Source organism: Sylvia atricapilla, chromosome 1, assembly GCF_009819655.1.
Source record: "Sylvia atricapilla isolate bSylAtr1 chromosome 1, bSylAtr1.pri, whole genome shotgun sequence".
Lineage (NCBI taxonomy): Eukaryota > Metazoa > Chordata > Aves > Passeriformes > Sylviidae > Sylvia > Sylvia atricapilla.
In genome coordinates, this window is record NC_089140.1 from 112571798 (window position 1) to 112592348 (window position 20551).

Sequence of the window (20551 nt, forward strand, 5' to 3'; positions counted from 1 at the left end):
AAAAAGCTGATTTTCTATCACTGGGAATATGGATTAAAAGGGCAAGCAGATGCTGCACAAAAGCTGTTAGCTAGTGCTCCATGTGAATGAAAAAGGTGTGCATGAGATGCTCACCTGGCTATCCTCTCTGAGCTGGCAGAATACTAGGAAGTTTTCAAATCTGTAAAAAAGCCTTAGGAAGACATCAGCCTCATTTTCACAGCTCATTTCAACCTAAGCGATGCTGCTACAGCCAACAGAATTAATATGGAGAAATAGAAAGCACATGCTAGATGGTTGTGTTCATACAGTAGTTCGCTCCAACTGTGCTAACCACGTTCAAAATTTTTTCTCTGCAACTGCCTATGTCATTTTAAAAGCTTCCTCATGATGGAGCCAACTGTACTGAATTGTTCGGTAAAATATCTGAGCTCGGTGGGATCACAGGAATGTAATCTGATTCCTATATTGCCTATGAATTCTTCTGATGAATTAAAACTATTCCTTATTTAATTTTGGGCACAATGCATTTTAGATACCTGTTTTAGATACTATTTGAATATAGCAGAGTAAAACCACTCTAAGCTCTTCATTGCCCTAGTAAATACTTTGGTGTTATTATTTAGGAGAGTAGAAAAGTATATTACAGGTATCTCAAAACAGGTCACTATCACAAAGGAATAAATACTGCAAAAGAAAAGCCATTAGTCTTCAGCAAATAAACTCTCAGTGATTTTTGTATGCATTTGTTTTAGAAGATGAGGCAAAACAACTTGACCTGTAGCAATTTAGGTCATGAACTACGACTGCAGATATAATGTGGTGAGTAGACAACATGCAGACTGCATGACATGAGGGGAAAGAATCTCTCTTCACAGCAGTTTGCCCCAGGGAAATGTAAATTCTAGAGACAGCTCTAACTGCTTTAGTGCTACCGAGTCCAGAGAGCAGGTCACAAGCTGGGGGGATGTGACTCGTTTCTTTATGGGTGAGTCTGCAGTGATATGTTATGGGCTATCACCACTAAGTGATATGGACCACACTTGTCCAAGAGACCTGCTCTGGCTTGGGACAAAAAGAAAAGTGCCATAAATGCTGAGTCCTAGTTGACGATTACAGTGAAAACTCTGGGTTAATATCAAAATGGTATTAATGTGAACCCAAAGAGATTTTGTGAAGAGCATAGATGAGATTTTTAAAAAGTGACTTGTGTTATGAGCTGCTTGGGACAATTTTTGCGAACAATTCTAAACTGAAACAAGCTGTTGTGTGCAGACAGATTTAATAGGGTCTATTTGAGTTCTAGACAGTAAAGTTTTGGAACTTAACACAGAGCAAGTGCATCTTGCTAATTGTGAAAAGAGAGTATTAGCCTATAGTCCTAGGGCATGAATTTCTACTGCCACTGGATTTTCAGCAGGACTGATAATTAATTCTGCTTGGAAGGAAGCAGATAAAGGACATTTCCTACAGGCTGGAAAATGCCTTTCTGTCTTGTATTTTGTCTTTTTATGAACTCTGCATGTTTTCTGTCTGAGAAATCCTGACTGCTCCTACACAAGCTCTAAGCAATGGATCTAAAATGACAATTGTTCAGTTAAAGCTTATTTGATTATGCAAGCATTAGCACAGCCAATCTGTAGCGAGGGATGAAACTGTGTTTTGCAGAAGGAGCCACTTCGTTGTCCACTTGTTACCTATCTGTCTGAGGAATAAGGGGTTGCAGCCAGTATTAATTTAGTCATTAATCTATCCAGACCCCCAGGCACATTCTGGCTTTTTGCAGCTCCAAACCTCATGTCTGCACACCCACGACGTGGAACTAAATACAGGCAGTGAATTGTGCAAGTATCCCTGCTCAGGTCTTGCAAATCTACTTCGAAACAGAAGTCAGAACAGCAGCATAGCCAGTTTTTACCAGGGCAAAGGAAAATGCAGCATTTTTTGTGACTCACGTGATGAGTTCCTTTTTGAGATCTCTTGAATGGAGCTTGGGTTTAGGACTCGGTATGGACACATCTCCTGGGTACTTCTTTTCCTCCATGTTTTCTGGAGAGCCCACTGGATCTTTCTGAAATATTAGATGAGAATGTAACAAAAGGCTTCTCTCTTCTAGTCGTCCCACAGATTCACAAAACAATTTTCCATGGCAAGAAGAGAACCTCTTGTAAAACTTTTAAAAAAATAAACTTAAAAAAAAAGCAAAGAAATTAAAAATAATTAAAAATTAAAAAGAAATTATGGAGATAAATTAAGAAAGTTCAGTATATCCTAATTTTAGGTCATTAAAGGCAGATTTATAAAAGTGCCATGTAAATATTTCTGAAATCAGATGCCAGTTTAAGCCATATATAGGAGAAATTTGTGTTCGTTTTATAAGATGCTGATAAAGGCCAAAGAAAAGTAGACAGAGAAGGGAAAAGAAAACTGGTTGTTGGTAGAGTCAAACAAGACTTTGGCAGTTATGCTCTTTTATTTGTTGTGTAAGCACATTGCTGACTTTTGAATATAATTGAAGTGGTGACCATTTCACCATAAATTACAAAATTGCAACCATAAATTTGAAAAAGTGTTATTTACATACGCAAATGGAAAGGCAAATTTTTTAGGTCTGTGGAGTGGAATGTCCTGTCTCCTTATTGAAAGAGCAAATTCTTGCTAAATAAAAAAAATGAGGAACAAAAGACTTTGAAGTTTTCTTAATAGCAGGCTGCTAAGGGTAGTTCTTGATTTCTACTATTTGCAGATCAAAATCATCACTGCTACCATGCAGTTTGGTGGATGGTATGACTCACGAGCATTCACTCCCTTGAGAAGGCATTTTGGAAACTCCGAGTCCTGGAAGGAAATTACATTTTTTTTCCTGAAAAAATCTTCTTTGACCACTTCAAAATAGCTTGGTTTATCCTGTTTGGGGACTTAATGCCTGCAATTATTATTGTCTTTATGAAAGATAAGTGTTCTCTTTTTGAAAGGATGCTCTGTATCTATTTTATCATTTGAAAATTCTCCAAAGCTTATAGCATCAATTATCAGACCTCTATTAATTCCTTCTTGGACTTCATATTGGTTTTGTGATTCCATTCCAATACTCAGGTGTTTCCCAGAGATTACCATCTGTGGGAGTGGAAACTGCTGCTTGTGGTTGAGAGGGGAAGGTCCCAGCCTCTGCTAAACTCACAGTGCTGGTGCCATGGATGCTCTGGGCTTGTGCAGCTGACAAACATGCCAGGACAGAGGAGCAGGGTTGTCTGCAGAGCTGTGAACACAGAGTGCAGGGCTGAGTCGAATCTGGACTGAAAATGGAGTTTCTGCCTCCTGGGTCTTGTAAGCTCTGAGGGGTGTTTCTTCTGATAAAGCTTCCATATGGTCCTCAATTCTGGCAGCTCCTCTTTGCCTGTTTGGAGGCTGGATCCTCAATACGACTTTCTTCTGCTTTCTGCTACTGGCTACCTACTGCCTACTGTAACTCACGCTTCACATACATATAGAAACGATGCCATATTATTGCTGTATCAATTACTACTGATTTTTTCAACCATTTTCAACATTCAAACATTTGTGAGATTAATTTGTTTGGGGATAATCTAATCTGCTACAAATATAGAAAGTAAAAATACATATATTCATCTTTAATGAACATTCCTTCATAGTAATTAATGAGTAATTATTTTAAATAAATGGGAGAACTTTATTTCAGGCTTGGGGAACTATATTTCTGAAGGAGAACCTCGAATAAGGAGCAATAGTGAAAATTAGCAACTACAGAAGGTCTTGATAAAATGTTAGTACAGAAATAATGAATGATTGAAAGTCTTTCAGACATGGAAACTAAAATGCTAAAATGTAGAAGTAGAAAAATGGATGTCAGCTCTGTTCAAGATCAAGATCTTGTTCCCGTTAGCATATAGGGGTGATTTTGGAAGTGGCATATAGTGGTGACTTTGTCATGGCTGTTTGAATTCCTGACTACTTCTGTCCACAAATTCTGACCTACCTTTCTTACAAACACAGAAGTACAAGCAGGGATCATCACTGGTACAAGTTACTGTAAAAATCAAAAGCTCCCCAAAGAAACAACAAAAAATGCTAACCCCCTGTTTCCAGCTGGAAGGGATCAGATCAGATGTCAAAATAACTTCAAAAAACGCAGGTAAAATGTTTTCCACTTAATTTAAGAAATGTTAAAGAAGGGTGTCATATCAGTTTCCCATGTAACAACTAACTCTGCCAGGCTACATCTGTGTCACTGAACTGATGTGATGTTCCTAAAAATTTAAAGCATGCCTTGCCTGGTCCCTATGTATTGAAACCAGGCATGCAGCAGCGTTTTCCACTTCTGAGAGCTGCCTGGAGCAGGGGGTGGTAAAAAGGACCCTCTAGTTCATCACTATGATCCTAATCTGGGTGCACCTCAGGATGCACCTGCAGCACACCAGAGTAGCCATAACTGTTTGTGCTGTAGGATGTGTTAATATTTTCATATGTGTAACTTGTGTTCCTTATTTTAAATGAAAGATATCCTGGTCTCTCTCTGGTGATGGACCAGAAACTTCGTGTGTGTTGGGTGGGGGCGGGGGAGAGTGTAATTCATCATGTAACTGTCTGATGCCCGCTGGACAGAGCAGACTGATGGAGAGTTATGTATATCCAAGGCTTGACAAAATTCTACAGTATTGCAGGTCACAGCTTCATTTCGCTGAGTCATTTAATAAAACCGAGATTTCATGGTGAAGACTGACAGGAGTACACCTACAGCCACCAGTATAACTGATATTAGAAGGATTAGAATCACAGCATTTTAATTTTCTATCTTCAAATAATTAGGGTTTTTTTTTCAAATTTTAATGGTGAATTTCCTGACCTGAGCTATTAAGATTTGTAATTTTTTTAAACTAAAGGTATACACACACGTACATACAGAAACATCAACAATTTTATACAGGTTTTTTTTCCTAGTATATTTCCTAGGAGTAAGTGAGATATATAGACATTAAAACAGGTGACTTCTTCAGCATTTTCTTAGTTCCTTGAGGGACACTTGGTGTTATTCAAGCAGCATAAAATCTTCATATATGTAGAAGCTCCAAAATCAGGACAGTGCAAAGGAAATGTAGACAAAGCAATACTGAAACTCTGCCTTTCTAGAACCTTACATCATTACATGTGGCCCAAAAGGGGTTGCATCTGTCTGAAACACAGAATATCAGAAATAAAGAGCAAATACTTTTTGATCCTCTGCACTTAAGACTAAAAGTAGAACATCGTGTCTTGGCTTGTGAGCTTCTCCAGCTGTTTATCTTTAGAGGGAAAGATAATCCTTTGGGAAAACACCTTTAGCACTTCTCTCTTTCTGGTATGTTATGTGATGATCATTACAGCTAGTCAAGCCCAACTGTATGTATAATTTTTCCTTTTCCATTTGAATGGATTTATAGTTAAATGCTATTAAAATCTAAAGTATTTCAGACTAAAAGAAAAATCAGAACCAGCCCAATTGGTCCAAGCACTGCTATTTCCTGCAAAGAGCATGTGTGTATTCATGCATGCACACTACTGAAAGAAAGCAAGCAATGATACTCCATTAATGTACAGATGGAAGTTTATATTGATTTCAGCAAAGACCAGAACATAATGGTAACATGAATAACAGATAATAGCATCTGGCACTTTTAACATTTTTAAGCCCTGAAATCTTTGGAGAACTGACAGTTGAACTAACTGACAGCTCTAGTTATTTCTCAGCGCTTTCCTTTTGGAGAGATTTTGAGCTTTTTCCAAATTCAGTTTTTTTTAAGGGGGCATCTGGACAGGCTATTTTGCTGAGAGAGAGAGAGACAATATTTTCTGGAAATTACCACCAAAATTAAGCAACTGTTGTGCATATGAACCAGATAACAATGAATTAGAAATAGATATAATCAGTCATTTTCTTTGCATAAGGATAACTGCCAGTCTTTGATTTTGAAAACAGAGCCTCTGGCCCTGACATCACTGGACATATCAAGGCTCCCTGGGACAGCAAAATCTCACAGCAGAGATCTGGGGCTAGATCCTCAATTAGGGACAAAACGCACAGTGTCAGAGCATTGAGTGCAAGGGGCACCAGTGCCTGAGTGCATTGGGCCATTGTGTCCCGTTGGGTAGTTTAGCTGCCTCCAATACCATGTGTTGGAAAGGGACTGGGAAACATGCAGGCATCCATCATAGCCTTGTGAAAGACAGGCATGGACTGGGGGAGGATGAGGAGGTGCTCGTGTCTTGGCTCTTTCTCTGAGCTGTGATGGCAGCAGGGAGGAGGAGTGACAATACAGGTCCCCTGCCATGTCTGTGACACCTCTTGATCCCAGCAGCAGGGCAGTCTTCTCAAAGCTGATGAGCTTGCTCATTGTGCAACATGAATGGGGAAGGGCCTGAGCCCTCAACCTCCTGCTTCATGTCAAACCCACTCCAAAACCCTGGTACAGGGACTGTTCTGTCATTGGTGAGATAAAGATCATCATTAGCTCCAAAGAGGAGACTGCAAAGAGTACAAGACAGCCCAGCCTCCAAGAAATGCAAGTTTTTACAGTGGACACATTACAACCCACTATCCAGTGCTGATAGATTTTTTCCTCACTAAATTACTGATTAATCACTGAAATATTTTTTAATTCTAGGTGGTTTCAATTGGAGACCTGAATCCCCTAACCTCAATTGTAAATAGCTTTACCCCATCTATATCTTCTTGAAGTGTCAGATTTGATATTTGAACAAAAGATAATTTCATAATAATATAATGATCAAATAATATTATTAGATTTATAAAACTAAACAAGGAGTAGTATAAAACCTTCCAACCAGGACATCTTCTAATTTGTTTCTGAAAGCTGAAACATAAACCTTCATCTAATCATCCTTTTAAAGAGCTGGTGGTCCCTTCCTGATTTGAGAAAAATGAAAGCAGTCCATATCCTTAAAATAAGGCTCAAGAGAAAAAAAAAATTTTTGAATGTGCCAGCAAAGTAGAAAAATAGGAAAGAAAGGCCATAATAGACTATGTTTTGTTTTCAAGACAGGGTAAACAGACATAAAAGAGCAGAACAGAAACAACCAAAATCAAGACAATTATTGATTTGGAAGTGACACTCTAGAAGTCGGATAGCATAAGTTGCAAGTTGGAGATCTAAGATTCAGAGGCAGGAATTTCTTGCAGTATGCAAAATAAAAAGTTTTCCAGCGAAAGAATATTACAGTCAAGGTTTAAGCATGAGTTTAATGCCTAAAACGCAAGTTATCTAGAAGTCTGAAGAGTTGGTATGGAAAAATTATCTTTTGTTTCAGCATGAAAGAACTGTCTTGGTTTGATTTTATTTGTTTGGGTTATTTTTATTTTGTTTTTCCTTTTTTTTTTCTCTAGTGATTGCTAGTCCATTTGTGTGTCTGTGTTACAGGATTGAGCCATTAGGAACAGAATTTAAAAAGCAGACTCTAATGATGGATACCTTTGTTTCCTTTACCTTAGAGACTTACAGACATTAACAAGTAGGCTCTGAAAGCAAGATTTTTTCAGAGTGGGTAAGGGGCTTTTTATACCCCATCCATGGGACCACTAAAACCAGATCAATGTTCATAAGCCTCTACCTATGGAAAGTGATTCCCTTTAAACTGTACTAGATGGTCCTAAAGACTATCATATGGCCTCTCATCCAAGGGAAAAAGTCACTCAGAAACTGAAAAAAATACCTCTTTTTCTTCTTCTTTCCTGCCATGGGTCTTGCTGTAGTTGATTGGTGTATCCCAGCCTTCCTGTTCACAAAGTGCCTGGTAGAAGGCTGCATTTACCAGGATGCTGCTTGCTTTGAAAGGAGAAGAGGAAGGAGTGGGAAGTGCTGTGCTGGAAGAAGTGAGAGGCATAACTTTGTCTTGGCTTCGATTCTTTTTCATGCTCAAATCCAGTGTGCCATTTTCATCCACTTCTATCTCAGCTCCCTGACATGCAACAGGAAACAGAGACATGTTTAGATATGGACATGGTAAGACTGTAAAATAACCATGTGGTGCTTTTAAAGGATAAATATAAATGCATGCTTTTATTTAAATTTATCTGAATCTAAACCCAGCTTTTCGATTTATGTCAGTTAATGTCCAACTCTTAGACTTAAGTGTAGCTTCAGTAATGGTATCCCTGCATCTCAGCTTAAACATAGTAAGTAGAATTTAAATAAGATGCCACTAAATCATAACCTATACACCCTAAATCTAGTTTTATTTAAAAAAAGTTTAGCTTTAAATCTTCTTGATCTTTTCACTCTTACAGAGAACTATGACCCCAATTCACAGTTAAAAGCATTAATGCATTGTTTAGGTCATCAACAGCATTACTATTACACGTCCTCCCTTCCCCCCACATCCTGGAAACATTACAACATCTGCATCATAGAGGGGGGGAAAGAGGGGGAAAGAAATACATCTAAAAGTAGCACAGTAGGAGGAATTTTCACTAGGGCTTTCTACATCACTTGAAATAACATATTGCCTTTATCATAATTTGACTGGGCCACTAAGGCACAGGTCTGCACTGAGACCACCAGGCTGAGGGGTGCAGGAGGATCTTGAGGAGGTTCTCCCTAATGTAGACATTCTGCCTAAGTTAACAAACCCTTCGCTTCCTGGGGAGCACAGCAAAGCGCAGCCTCTGATTGCAGAGGTGTGTGCAGTTTGGGGAGATACCCAACCTCTCTAGTCTGGGAGAAGCTCTCCTGCTCACAAAAAGGGGCATGCTTGGCTGTACAAGAACAAATGCTGCTTGGCTGTACAAGAACTAAGGAAGGAGAGGTCCTGTTCTCTTATGCTGTTTGATCACAGAAAAAGAGGAAAAACTCCTCTTCCTGCAGTGGTAAAAAGCTGCTGAAATTGCATCTTACTAATGTAAGCAACCACAAATTTGCCCTCATGCTTAATATGCTATACAGCATATTGACGTATTTTCTCTATAGGGATGATTATAAGACCAGTCCTTGCTCTTGCCAACATTTACTGAAGGCAAGTAGGGGAAAAGATGAAATGTGGCTTCTGGAGGACTTCTCGGTAGTCTAGTTCAGTGTTTTCCTGAATAAGGTGGAAAACATTCAAAGACTATGGAGACAAATAGGGATGTCAGAGATCTACACATAGAATATTGTAATTAACACTGCTCATTGTCTCCCGGTTATTGTCATCACCGCTGTTTTTAATTTGCATCATCACAAAGCTAGGGTAATGCTTGAGAATTTGGGGTAGATGTGTTTGGTGCTGTGTAACTGTGGGAGACAGTCATATAAGCCAAGATTTCCTACATTGAGTAATGTAATAGGAAACTCATAGCATAAGTGAATCACCTAGATGTTCTGTTGTAAATAGAAAAGAGTCTGGTATGTCCAGGGGGCAGGTTTGTCTGTCTTTCTTATATCTCTTCCTCAGAAAGACATTGGCAGAAGGAGCCCCTTTCATTTTCTGCCCATTAAATATTGCTGGAGCATTAGTCAACCATTCAACTGACAAAGATAAGGCAGTAAAACCTGTCCTTTCCTGAGCATCTTAAGAGTTCTTCCCTGTGAAACAGAGAGTTCTGCCCTGTGCTGAAAGTGTGACATGGCCACACTGGCTGGACTGAGGAAGCAAGCTCCCTTCATGCAGCCTTGTCTTCTACCACTGCCAGTGATGACTCATTTAAAGGTAAATGTGATTGATTAAACCCTCTGAATCAGAAGGAAAATACTGGTGGTAGATGACAATTTAAGGCCCAGCAATCGCTCTTCACTCAGCCAGCATGACTTCCTTTTGCATCCAAGAGCCTGACACAGATGCCCACCTAGACCAAAGCACCACCAAGCCATCTGCTTGTCCTTGGTTCAGAAACTCAGGCACCTCTTATGTTTGCTTCTCCCACATAGCCAAGTTCACATTTTCAATCACAGAGCTTAAAGAGAGAGATGTTTTATTATATTTATGGGAAGTAAATACACTTCTAATATGTTCATACTAAGACGCTTTGGTTATATCTTTCTGCCCCTTTTTAGTAAATAGTTTAATCTCCTGTGATAGTTTTAAGCCCTGAATTTGACAGTGCAGCTTATCCTGGATAATAACTTAGTAACCACAACATCTTATGCCATCTGTATAATATCAAATACATTTTTATACCAGCATTAATAAACCTTAGTTACAAAAATCCAAGATATTAACTATATCAGTGCCAAGCACACACTCCAGGATCTGACAATATAGCTCTGCCATGATCGCCCTAGTGTTTTTTGGCTTCATAGTTGATATGTAACTATAGCAATGAAACAGAGCTACAGTAATCAAGTTTAATGACCAATGTAAAGTAAAATGCTAAATATTGTAGTTGCTGACATTTTTCATAATAAAAAAACTTGGGTTAAGTCTGCACAACCAACATTCACATAAAATTCCAGACCTCTGTGACAGATGGCTTAGGAAAGGAAGCCATGTGACTGGGCTGCGGTAGTTTTATAGTGCAAAACCCATAAATAGTGCAGATTCTCTGTCACTGACAAAATATCAACTACTCAGAAGGCAACAGCAACAACAAAAAGGACCAAAAACAATCAAGGTCCCTTTCTTAATGCAACTTGGCATAGAATAATATCAGAAAATCATTTTCTCTGAGAAACAGATACCAATAGCCTCCACAAGGAGCTCTGACTGATAAGCAGAACATTTACAAACATGGATATTTAGAGCTTTCTCAGTACTTTCCTGACATTCATGTAGAAGTTGGATTGTCCAACACATACCTAATTCTGATCAGGGAAGGCTGGGTTGTGTGTTTGTGAAGTAGTGTGCAGATGGGGTTTAAGTGAGCTCACAGATGCACACAACAATTAAATAAAGTCATGGGAAAAATATCCCCCTTTGCCCATTGCAGGACTGGTCACACGTTTACAGCATGGCTTTTACTCAGAATGGTACAAAAGAGCTATTGGTTTGGTGCCTTCCTAGCAAACTCCAAATGGCAGAGCAAAAAGAAGGAAGTCAGAGTTATTGCTCCAGTTTACATTCCTACTCTGATCCCACCCTCCTCTCAATATGTTTCCTTTTCTTGTTTTACCACATTTATTTTTACATTAATTTTTAAATGGAACTAAAAATACAAAAATGGCAAATGGGAAAAAATGTTAAGCAGTGCTCTGACATGCTGACAGAAAATGGCACTTACTATGCTTAGCTCAGGCTTATAAAGGCTGTGTTCTCCTCAGTGAAGGCGAAACCTTATTACTGTTGACTCTAGTGCATGTGTGAAAAGGCCTATATTTATCCATTTATCATGACATATTTAAAATACAACTACTTAAACAATGCAAACTGTTCTGATTATCCCTTAAAACTGTAAACAAAACAAAAATTAAAATGTTTCTTTTTATTTTCTAATTTATGTTTGCCTTAAGCTTTTTAAATCTTCGCAGCCTGATTTTGATCTTACTCACATTTATATTTACACTAGTATAAATCAGGAAAATATCCACTGAAGCAATGAAGAGAAATCAATGAGCATGATATGACACACACAGTAATTAAATTCAGGTTACTTCCTACCTACTACCTCATCAGTGACAGTCTAATCCCCCCACCTCACATTTTACAAGCAGCTGGTAAAAGGATTCCAGAATAAAAAATTAAAGAAAAATGACTGGAGCACATTTTCTTTATTCCAGTAGCTATTCAGTGAAAAGATAAGGTACAAATAGTACTTTATTACCAGAAGTGAAGAGTAATATAAATATGTAAACCAAAACCAAAAAAATGGTCTGTATGCTCTCCAACTGCTTTGTACAATAAAGTCAATCTTTTTCAGCCTTGTTTATCTTATGACATAAATATTAGGGAATAATTTTTAGTACTTAATTAGGTCCTGTCCTTAGAACTGAATTACAACAGCTAGGACAATAAAATATGCTAGGTTTTTGTGTCAAATTTCTCCTGCATTTTTTGGTGTGCTTTTGGTGTATCTGATCACTCATAACATTTAATACTCTCCAGTGTGTCTCTGGTAATGATTACAAGTTAAGCTATCTCAGCTGGATCAGAAAGAGTAAATTATTGTGTCTGCATGGATCTTATTTCAAGCCTGTGACATATGGGAAATTGTGTCATGAAATATAAGGAAATTCATGCATTCTTTGGTTGGCATCAGCCATGGAACTTAAGGCTAAGGAAGTCCAAAGAAACAACATGATCAGTGATTTTGCATTCCCCCTAGCAGTTCAGTCTGGTTTGGAAAGCTCAAAAGAGCTCTTAAGTTCTGGTACTGGGAGTAAATGAAACTTCATTTACTGGGAGTAAATGAAACTGTCTTGCTGTGTGTATGAATAATATTCTTAGTACAAGTCCATCCAAAAGAGTACAATCTTTTCTATTCCCAGCCAATAGAAACACATGCACCTGGTCCTCAATTCTTCACACTTAAATTTAAGCAATTGAGTATTTCTGCAGAAAATTAAAATATTCATTTGGGTCAAAATGAGAAAACTTGTAACAGCCCAACAACATCTGAGACAAAAATGGAGTCACAGTTTAAGCCCAGAGCAGTTCACAAATTAAAAAAACCTAGCCAAGAAGAGAGCAATATGCACAGCAGTATTACAGGATGGTACCTAGTGATACTCTTGAATGATTTTTCATTATGTATTTAGGCTTTAAGGTATTGGGAGTAAAGTACTGCCTGACAAACATGCTGAGTGTTAACCACATTTTTTAAATAATCGATATAATTTTCACCATCATCAATATTCAAGCATGGAGAGATGATGCAATTTTGTTCAAAACCAGAATTTAAACTTTAAACATTTTTAGCAAGTGTGATTTTATTTTTATATTTTTGTATTTTTGTTGTTGTTGTTTTCTTTCAAGGCATAGTGTGCATATGCCATTTTGTCTAAACAGGTGGGAAAAACACCAAAACAGTCAACAAAATGTTTGGCAAGCAGTAGTGATGAGGATACCGATAAACTATTGCTTGCAGCTACCTCACTGAGACGTGTGTGGTGAGGGTTGTAAACAGGGGAGATCCCTGGAAGTTATGATGATGTGGAGTCTTACACAGAGCTAGAAATCACAGGCTAAGCCTCCCAGGGGAGCCCTTCTGCTGACTTCAGTGGGAGCTGAAGGCAGCTACATAAACTGCAAAATCAAACACAACCGGGAGATTGGCTTGGGGTGCTGAGTGCATGAGAATTGTCTGGTTGGGATTCTATTCAGTGGAAAAGTTTACTGCAGTCCCAGGCTGAATGGCCCAGACAGTGCAACCTTAATGTGGTATTAATTATTTTGAAAACTATACCATTAAGGTGTCTGATGGTCTTACTACTTTGTATGCAACTGATACATAATTCATAGAGAAGGTTTAAGATTCATTTTACTGCTCATTTCAGAATAAATGTATTATTTTAATGGCTTAATTTTTAAATTATTATTTTTAAACTTGCGGTATTTGTCAGATCACCTTGAACATAAGGTCTCTTTAGAAGTTTTTCTCACCAGTGGTACTGTTCATGTGTAATGTGACTTCTCTATCCTTGTTATGCTTCACTTTCTCTTTTGTTGTCTTGGACTCTCCCTTTTGAACTGATGTAGGGAATGAAAGATACATATTTGAATATCCAGAAAATTATTGCAATTTGGAACTACATTATAAAATACGTTTACTTTTTCACTTAAATGTTATCTGTATATACAGAAAAGTGGTGAATATTCAGAGTGAACTATCCAACTCTTTTTAGGAGAGAGACAATGCTTTGGGGGTTGAGAAATAAAATTAGAGGCAAAAAGTAAAGAAAAGGTACTTGGGAGCACACTTATGCTAAAAAGCTTTTTTTTTCCCCACTTTTTTAAGCAAGGCAACATATGCATGCCTTGAGCAAATACAAGAAAATCCCACTTACTTGAAATGTTTGAACTTGAAGTTCTGCATTTAAAACTTAGAAGCACAATATTTTTACATCTCTGACAATTGTGCTACTGATAAAGTATTTTCAGCAAACCTGGGAAGTCTTCTGCAGTCTCACATGTTTTTGTTCTACCACCACACATCTATAAAGGACCAAGGACTGGGTTGCTGCCTGATACTCGAACACCTTTACAAGTCAGGAGCTTTGATCTGCTAAACTATGGATGATGCTAACCAGGTTTTCTTAGAAAAAGGAACAAAAGGGTGTTTCAAGGGGGCAGGGCTGAGATGGGGCTCTGAACACAACCATTTCACACAGTTATTTTTAAACCTGTTGATTTTCAAACCTGTGTGTGCTGTCTAATAGAAAAAGGAAATAATTAACTCCGTAGTAATGCGTGGCATTATTTAAGTTCAAATACGAATAGTCTCAAGAGGTTATTTTTTTAATGATCTAAACATTTGTAAGATATCCTAGCTATTAAACACTTACATTTGTGGCCACTACCAGCCACAAAACAATTCAAAAAAATTGATAAATTTTATTTTATTGTTTATTATTTTAAAATTAGAAAGTGTCTTCATTGAAGAGAGTTTGACAACCTAATTCCACATTTTTTTGGTTTGAATCCTGTATGATCAAAGTAATAAATATTCAAAACCAAACAAAAATATGTTTTGTGTACTTTTGGACACCAAATCTGTTCTGGGCTTACTTGTTTGTGTTTTGGCCAGAAGCTAATTCTGATTCTTCTGTCAGATGTTTTGTATAGCAGCATGCCCTCCAGAAAGTCTGGCAAAAAGTGGAGGCAGGCAGATAGCAAGGTAGGCAGGTAATTTTCTTTTAGGCTGGATTCCTGGCTGTGAAAAAGGAGTAAGCTATGTGCCCCAAGTGCCCCTCTGTATCATTACTGTTATGTTCAGTTCCATTCAATCCTTCCCCATGATTTGGCAACTGTGAAGCAGGTACGTAGGAGAAAGTCTTTGGGTTATGCCTGGTCCCTTTACTGCTCTTCTCTGGCAACAAAGGTCTATTGCTGAGGTCAGCCAAAGGCTGCTGCAGCAATTTAATCCAACCATTGGCGTCAGTTTCCATTTCCCTACTACAAGAAGTTTCTATTAAAGACTGGTGGAAGGAGGTTTTTTGCAGCGGATATCAAAGATGGATCTGTCATTAGGAAATGTTCTATGAGCAGTCTTTGGAACAGAAAATGAGTTACCATTATCTGTCCCACAGAAAATGTGGACATCCCCTAATATGTTTACCCTGTGTCCAGTGGCATCTCCCAACATTGATTTTAATGTCCAAAACTTTACACACAAGTAGAAATGAAAAGCAGCAAAGTAGGGGATACCACTCTGCAAATGGACGAGGCTCAGAATGCCTAATAAGTTGTTATGCTGGTGGCAAAATCAGTGGTTCACTCAAAAAACAATAGCTAACTTCCTAGCAATGGTGAGTAAACCCTCAACCAAAATGTAGATCAACAGCTGTGGAAGACACATCTAGCCAGACTGAGCCTTGTGAGGCTCAGATAACGGAGAGGTAAGGTAGAGTGACACTGACTTGCAGAAAAACAGATCATCTATCTTTTGGTGTAAACATCATGATTCAGAGACCACAGCAGAAGCCCACCTGCTATGCTGTGTTTTGACAAATGTACCTCTTTTCACTGCCCAATAATTTCTCCTTAAGTCCTTGTAATGACTCCCTCTCATCTACAAAGAGCTTTCGAAAGTTTCATTGCAGTGGAACATGTGTGACTTTAATGCAAATAATAAACAATAGTGCTCCCATACCACTGTCATCAGAAGAAAATCTTGTCTATTTTCATCAGCATTATAATACTATGTAATGGCACAGAAAATAAGGCTCATAGCTCACACAGCTCCATTTGTAAATCATAAAGATCTGGGAGGAAACGCAGAGCAGAAACCAAAACACGAAAGCCACACAAACATCTACAGAATTAGGCAGCTTTCCATTACGACAGACTTGCCCAAATTATCTATCTCCAAACGCAGTGGGCCTGATTCTCCACTCTTGCCAGCAGAAAGGGGAATTTTACCAAAGTCAGTTGCTATTCCCCCCTCTCCACCTTGCCAAACTGTGAGGGGCTCCAAACACAACATACTCCATAGGTAGTTCTGTTCCATTGCTAGCAAAATATCCCTTTGAATAATCATATTATATATATATATATATATATATATATATATATATATAAATCAGTCTCCAAAATGATCACTAGTGGCAGGCTTCAGAGAGAGAAAAATTCCCTCTTAAAACAGATCTTACTCATTATCCACCACAGATTGTTGTTGGATTTCAAATAACCTTTTTCTTTTTTCCTCCAAGAAAACTCCCCCCTTGTAATTAGGGCTCAATTATGAAAAGAATTAACAACATAATTCCTGCTATTTATTTAGTTTTATCAGAACTGGTCACTGCATTACTGATTTTTTTTTTTTTTATCTGCCTCTCTTCAAAAGAGCATGCAAACAGAAGCCTCCTTTCGGGGGATTTAATGCAGTCACTAACATGAAAGACAGTTTATTCGCACAGTTCAGTAGCTAGCACACCCTCCAGGTTCTTGGACTACCCTACCTTGGCAGACAGACTCTGTGGTTTGTTGGAGAGGATCTCTGCTGCTTCCCTGCAGCGGGTGGAAAGGTTCAGGATAGCAGCAGCTGCTGCTATGTGGGTGTCTTCACTACATTGACCGTAGCTATAAGAGTTGGCATGGCAAGGGCTCTGTGTGTGGGCGCTAGCACTAGGCAGTCGATTAGAAAATTTCACTGGATTTGAAAAATGCTTTGCTGTTGAAGAGAGATTTGATTAGCAATCGCATGTATGAAATTTTTTTCCCATTTAAATAGTTTTGCTTGTCAGACTACAATTTCACATGTAAAAAGAAATATTCAAAGATTACATTTAAAACAATCCATTTGCTATTGCCAGTAAGGGTTTACAGTAAAAATGGTTTTGGAAACATAACAATTTAATTTTTCCTTGAGAAATACACATCTGTCAACAAAACTTCTGAGATTATTACTCATATTTTACTTATCCTTAACTCAGGCTTTAAAAACAATGATGTCCAAGGAAAGACTGAGCAAGCATTAGTGTGGTATCCATCATGATTTGGCCACTCCAGTGGACAAATGCAGTTGTAAATATATTCTTATTAAGGCTTCCTCTTGGAGCTCTATTGTGCAAAAGGACCACCAGTGACTTGTCCAGTCTCAGCTAAAACAACACTGCTTACTCTACTTAGATGAATAAGTCTGTTACTTAAATAGCTTTGCTTATGTCACTAAGGAGCAATAATCCAGGCTCTTGAATGAAGAAGAGAAATCAGATAAAACCATTACCTGTAAGGAACATTCAGTACTGATTTAATTGAAATATTTAGAAATTTAAGTCTATCCTTTAATCAATTAAAAAACTAATGAACATACATATGATCCTGGTATGCAGCCTTTTGTTAGCTATATTTGGAATAATACACAGATTTATTAGGCACAGGGAGGTCGGTTGAAAATTAAATACTAACAGGTGAACAGAAAAGCACTTTCACAGACAAAAGTGGTGTGTGTGGTTCTTTGTTTCCTTCTTCATCAGCAGCATTTACTCTAAAACAGTTAGAGAGAACTCTGTTGTTTCTTCTGGATTTTGGAGCTTGAGATGGCATAAACTGTTGCAGGGAGAACACAGCACTATGATTTCAGCTCTAAAGAAGCAATAATCACTTCTTTTGTCTGCAGCCCTCACAGTGTCCTACAAAGATAAACTAAGCAAAATCCAATTTCTCAGCCTACACCCAGATACATCAAGAACATTTCTGCATATGGCCATCTGCTCGTTCCCTAAAGATCTGAGCCCCAAGGCTCTGGATCCCTTTGGATGTAGAGCTTTGGCTGAGTGCTTTTTAATGCTAAGAGCTACACAAGGCATAGGAGGACTCATCTTCCCTCAAACTTGGGATGCCCTGAAAGAAATGCTTGTTTATGTGCTTTGACTGTAGCTGAAATTCCATTTCTCTAAGCACTAGAGGCATCTCAGTAGAGCAATACATGAAAGCCTCATGATTCAGTTCTCCCTTTCTCTAGTGAAAATTAAAAAGGATTTATCTACCCTACTGTAAGCACAGCACAAACAAGACAATCTTCATTTTTAACAGTTGCTACAATGAAATTTAAATTGTGTTTAAAGACCAGAAGGTGCATTTTTCATTACCTATCCTAAAAGAAAACCAAACAAACAACTACCCAACCAACAAAAAAAAATTACCCCAGGCTATAAAGGGTGTATGTTTTGTTAAAAAACAAAACAAGTTTACAAGTGCAGCATCCACAGAGGACTAATGATGGGCTTTTGTCTGGCTACATATTTACATAGGACTCTGAACCCATCACTACATCATCAGCTTCTTATTGCCAACTTTCATATACCTGAATAGTTAAATCACTCACCAGCTCTTTTACTTTCACCTTTCCATTAAAATAATAGCTGCACATTGCAATCTTTGCAAGAACAACGGGCTGTAAACTTCAGCTCGGATATACTTCATACATAAATTGCATATATATGCATTTGCATTTGTATAAAAACATTTCAATCATTTTTTCCTTGAAATGAACCTGTGAAATAGACATACATCTGTACAAAGAGACAGCTAATAGGGAATGTTCAATTTTACAAACAAAATTGGAAAATCTGCCACCCAAGAAGCTGGCAATGCGTGTATTTGCTTTCAGTTAAGCAAGCCTATTTTCCAGGTCAGATAAATATCTACTTTTCATTTGCAATTTTAAATAGAGCATTTATATATATTCACACAAAAAACAAATACCTACAAACATATTTGTGTGTTTTTGTGTATTCAGACACATGCACAAATAAATATAAAAATATACAAATTTTTATAAATATATAAAATGTATATAAATTTTATCATATTAGATGTGTATTATAATTGTCCACTAATTTATTCATTAACTTTTTTTTTTTTTGCTTTTCTGTTCACCTTATCATGAATGTTCTTCTTCGTTGGAGTAAGTGGGACAAAATTTTTTTTTCTATTTCATTTTCCTTTTCTAATCTTTTTGTCATTTAGAAAACAAAAACCAACTAAAAATTTCTTTTTCATGTTGGTCAGGATCTATTTTCTTCTGTACCAAGTTTTGGCAAAATGAAACATTTCCATTTCCCTCATGGCAACAGAATTATTTGTTTCTTGAAACTGAAGAATATTTTATAATGGTCAATACAATGGCAGAGTTTGCTGGTGTTTCCCATGCAGATTCTGTTAATAAACCATCAGTGTGATATCTCATTTTTGCAGAGCAGTACCTCAGCAAATCTGTAAACGATGCAAGCAGAGGAATCTTGATAACAATTTGATATCCTGGATTTTACTGCACTACAAATATGATTTAGTACAGAAACGTGATGTACCAAAACAAATTCAGCCCAGACCTGGAATTAATGGAGCTGGGGCACATGCTCATCTAGGGAAAATAATACCTGTAGGATTCACCTAAATGGTATCTGAGCTACCTTTGAAACCTAACTTGGATTTCTTTATACTACAATTCATCACATCTTGTGCAGACACATTCCATGGGACTTCTCATCCATCCCATAAAGATATCACAATTTAGTCAAGGAAGAGGGTAATGGGTCAAACATAAAGCATTCCTTTTTACTCCTCTTTTTCACAGATAACTGCTTTTAAAAGAAGCATCAAAAAAGTAATCCTTGTAGTGATGATATTTAGTATTTTAAAATTCTATATTCCATGAATTAGTGATTCTATTTAACATTCTAAACACAAGTGATTAAAGATGGCTTCTACAGACCTTTTTAGACTTCTAGAAGTTTGAAAGTAGAACAAGCAAAACGGGAAAAATCATTGACCTTTTGCATTCTTTTCAAGAGAAAATTAAATTTTGAGCTTACATTCAAGAAACTGAGGTGTTTTTTGACCTTGTGACACAGGTGCTGTTGTGCGTTTGCCAAAGACTTGTGCATCAAAACTGGCATAATCAAATGGGACTTTCCCAAACTTCTCCTGTTCTTTCACCAGGGTGCCTCTGGAGGAAGTGACTGGCTGTGAAGTTCTGTAACTGTACTGAGGTACTTCAGGCTGCTTTCCTAAATTTGTCCTGCAGAGAGGACGAAAAGAATGAAGGAGAAAGACAATAATGTCTTTAAATTACCTTGTCTTGAAAAATAGGATATGACTGCATCTCATAATCCAACAGTGCGTTATTACCACATGCAAAACATATTGGTGGGTGTATATAAGAAATAAACAACATAAACATGGTGGCTGATTGGTAGTCAAAAAGTACTTTGACTACTTCACAAACGAATAGATGAGGATATTAAAAATGCACTATTCTTTAATAGCAGTTTGGGCTACTTACAAGGAAGTTACTGACTCACTGCTCGATTATCACTTCCTTTAGTTCTAAAAATTTGTCTGGATATTTTTCCTAGCTTTCAGGTTTTTTGGATCAGTATTGTTCTCACTTTACTGTGAATGAGTATGGCATAAATATAATATAAGATGATCTGGAATAATTGCTTGTGCTATTTGGGAGGAATGAATGATTTATGGTGTGTCATTCCAT

At 37.6% G+C, this 20551-nt stretch overlaps 1 protein-coding gene across 1 annotated transcript in view; it reads right to left on the reverse strand.

The window, feature by feature from the left end:
* The window catches only part of ST18 (ST18 C2H2C-type zinc finger transcription factor), a 67113-nt gene that overhangs the window by 18594 nt on the left and 27968 nt on the right, over positions 1-20551 (reverse strand). Inside the window, exons 7-10 of the mRNA XM_066330975.1 lie at positions 19875-20080; positions 16518-16729; positions 7705-7950; positions 1935-2050 (exon numbers count right to left, since the gene is read on the reverse strand). Coding sequence (XP_066187072.1) covers positions 1935-2050; positions 7705-7950; positions 16518-16729; positions 19875-20080 — 780 coding nt within the window. The remainder of the gene's footprint in view (positions 1-1934; positions 2051-7704; positions 7951-16517; positions 16730-19874; positions 20081-20551) is intronic.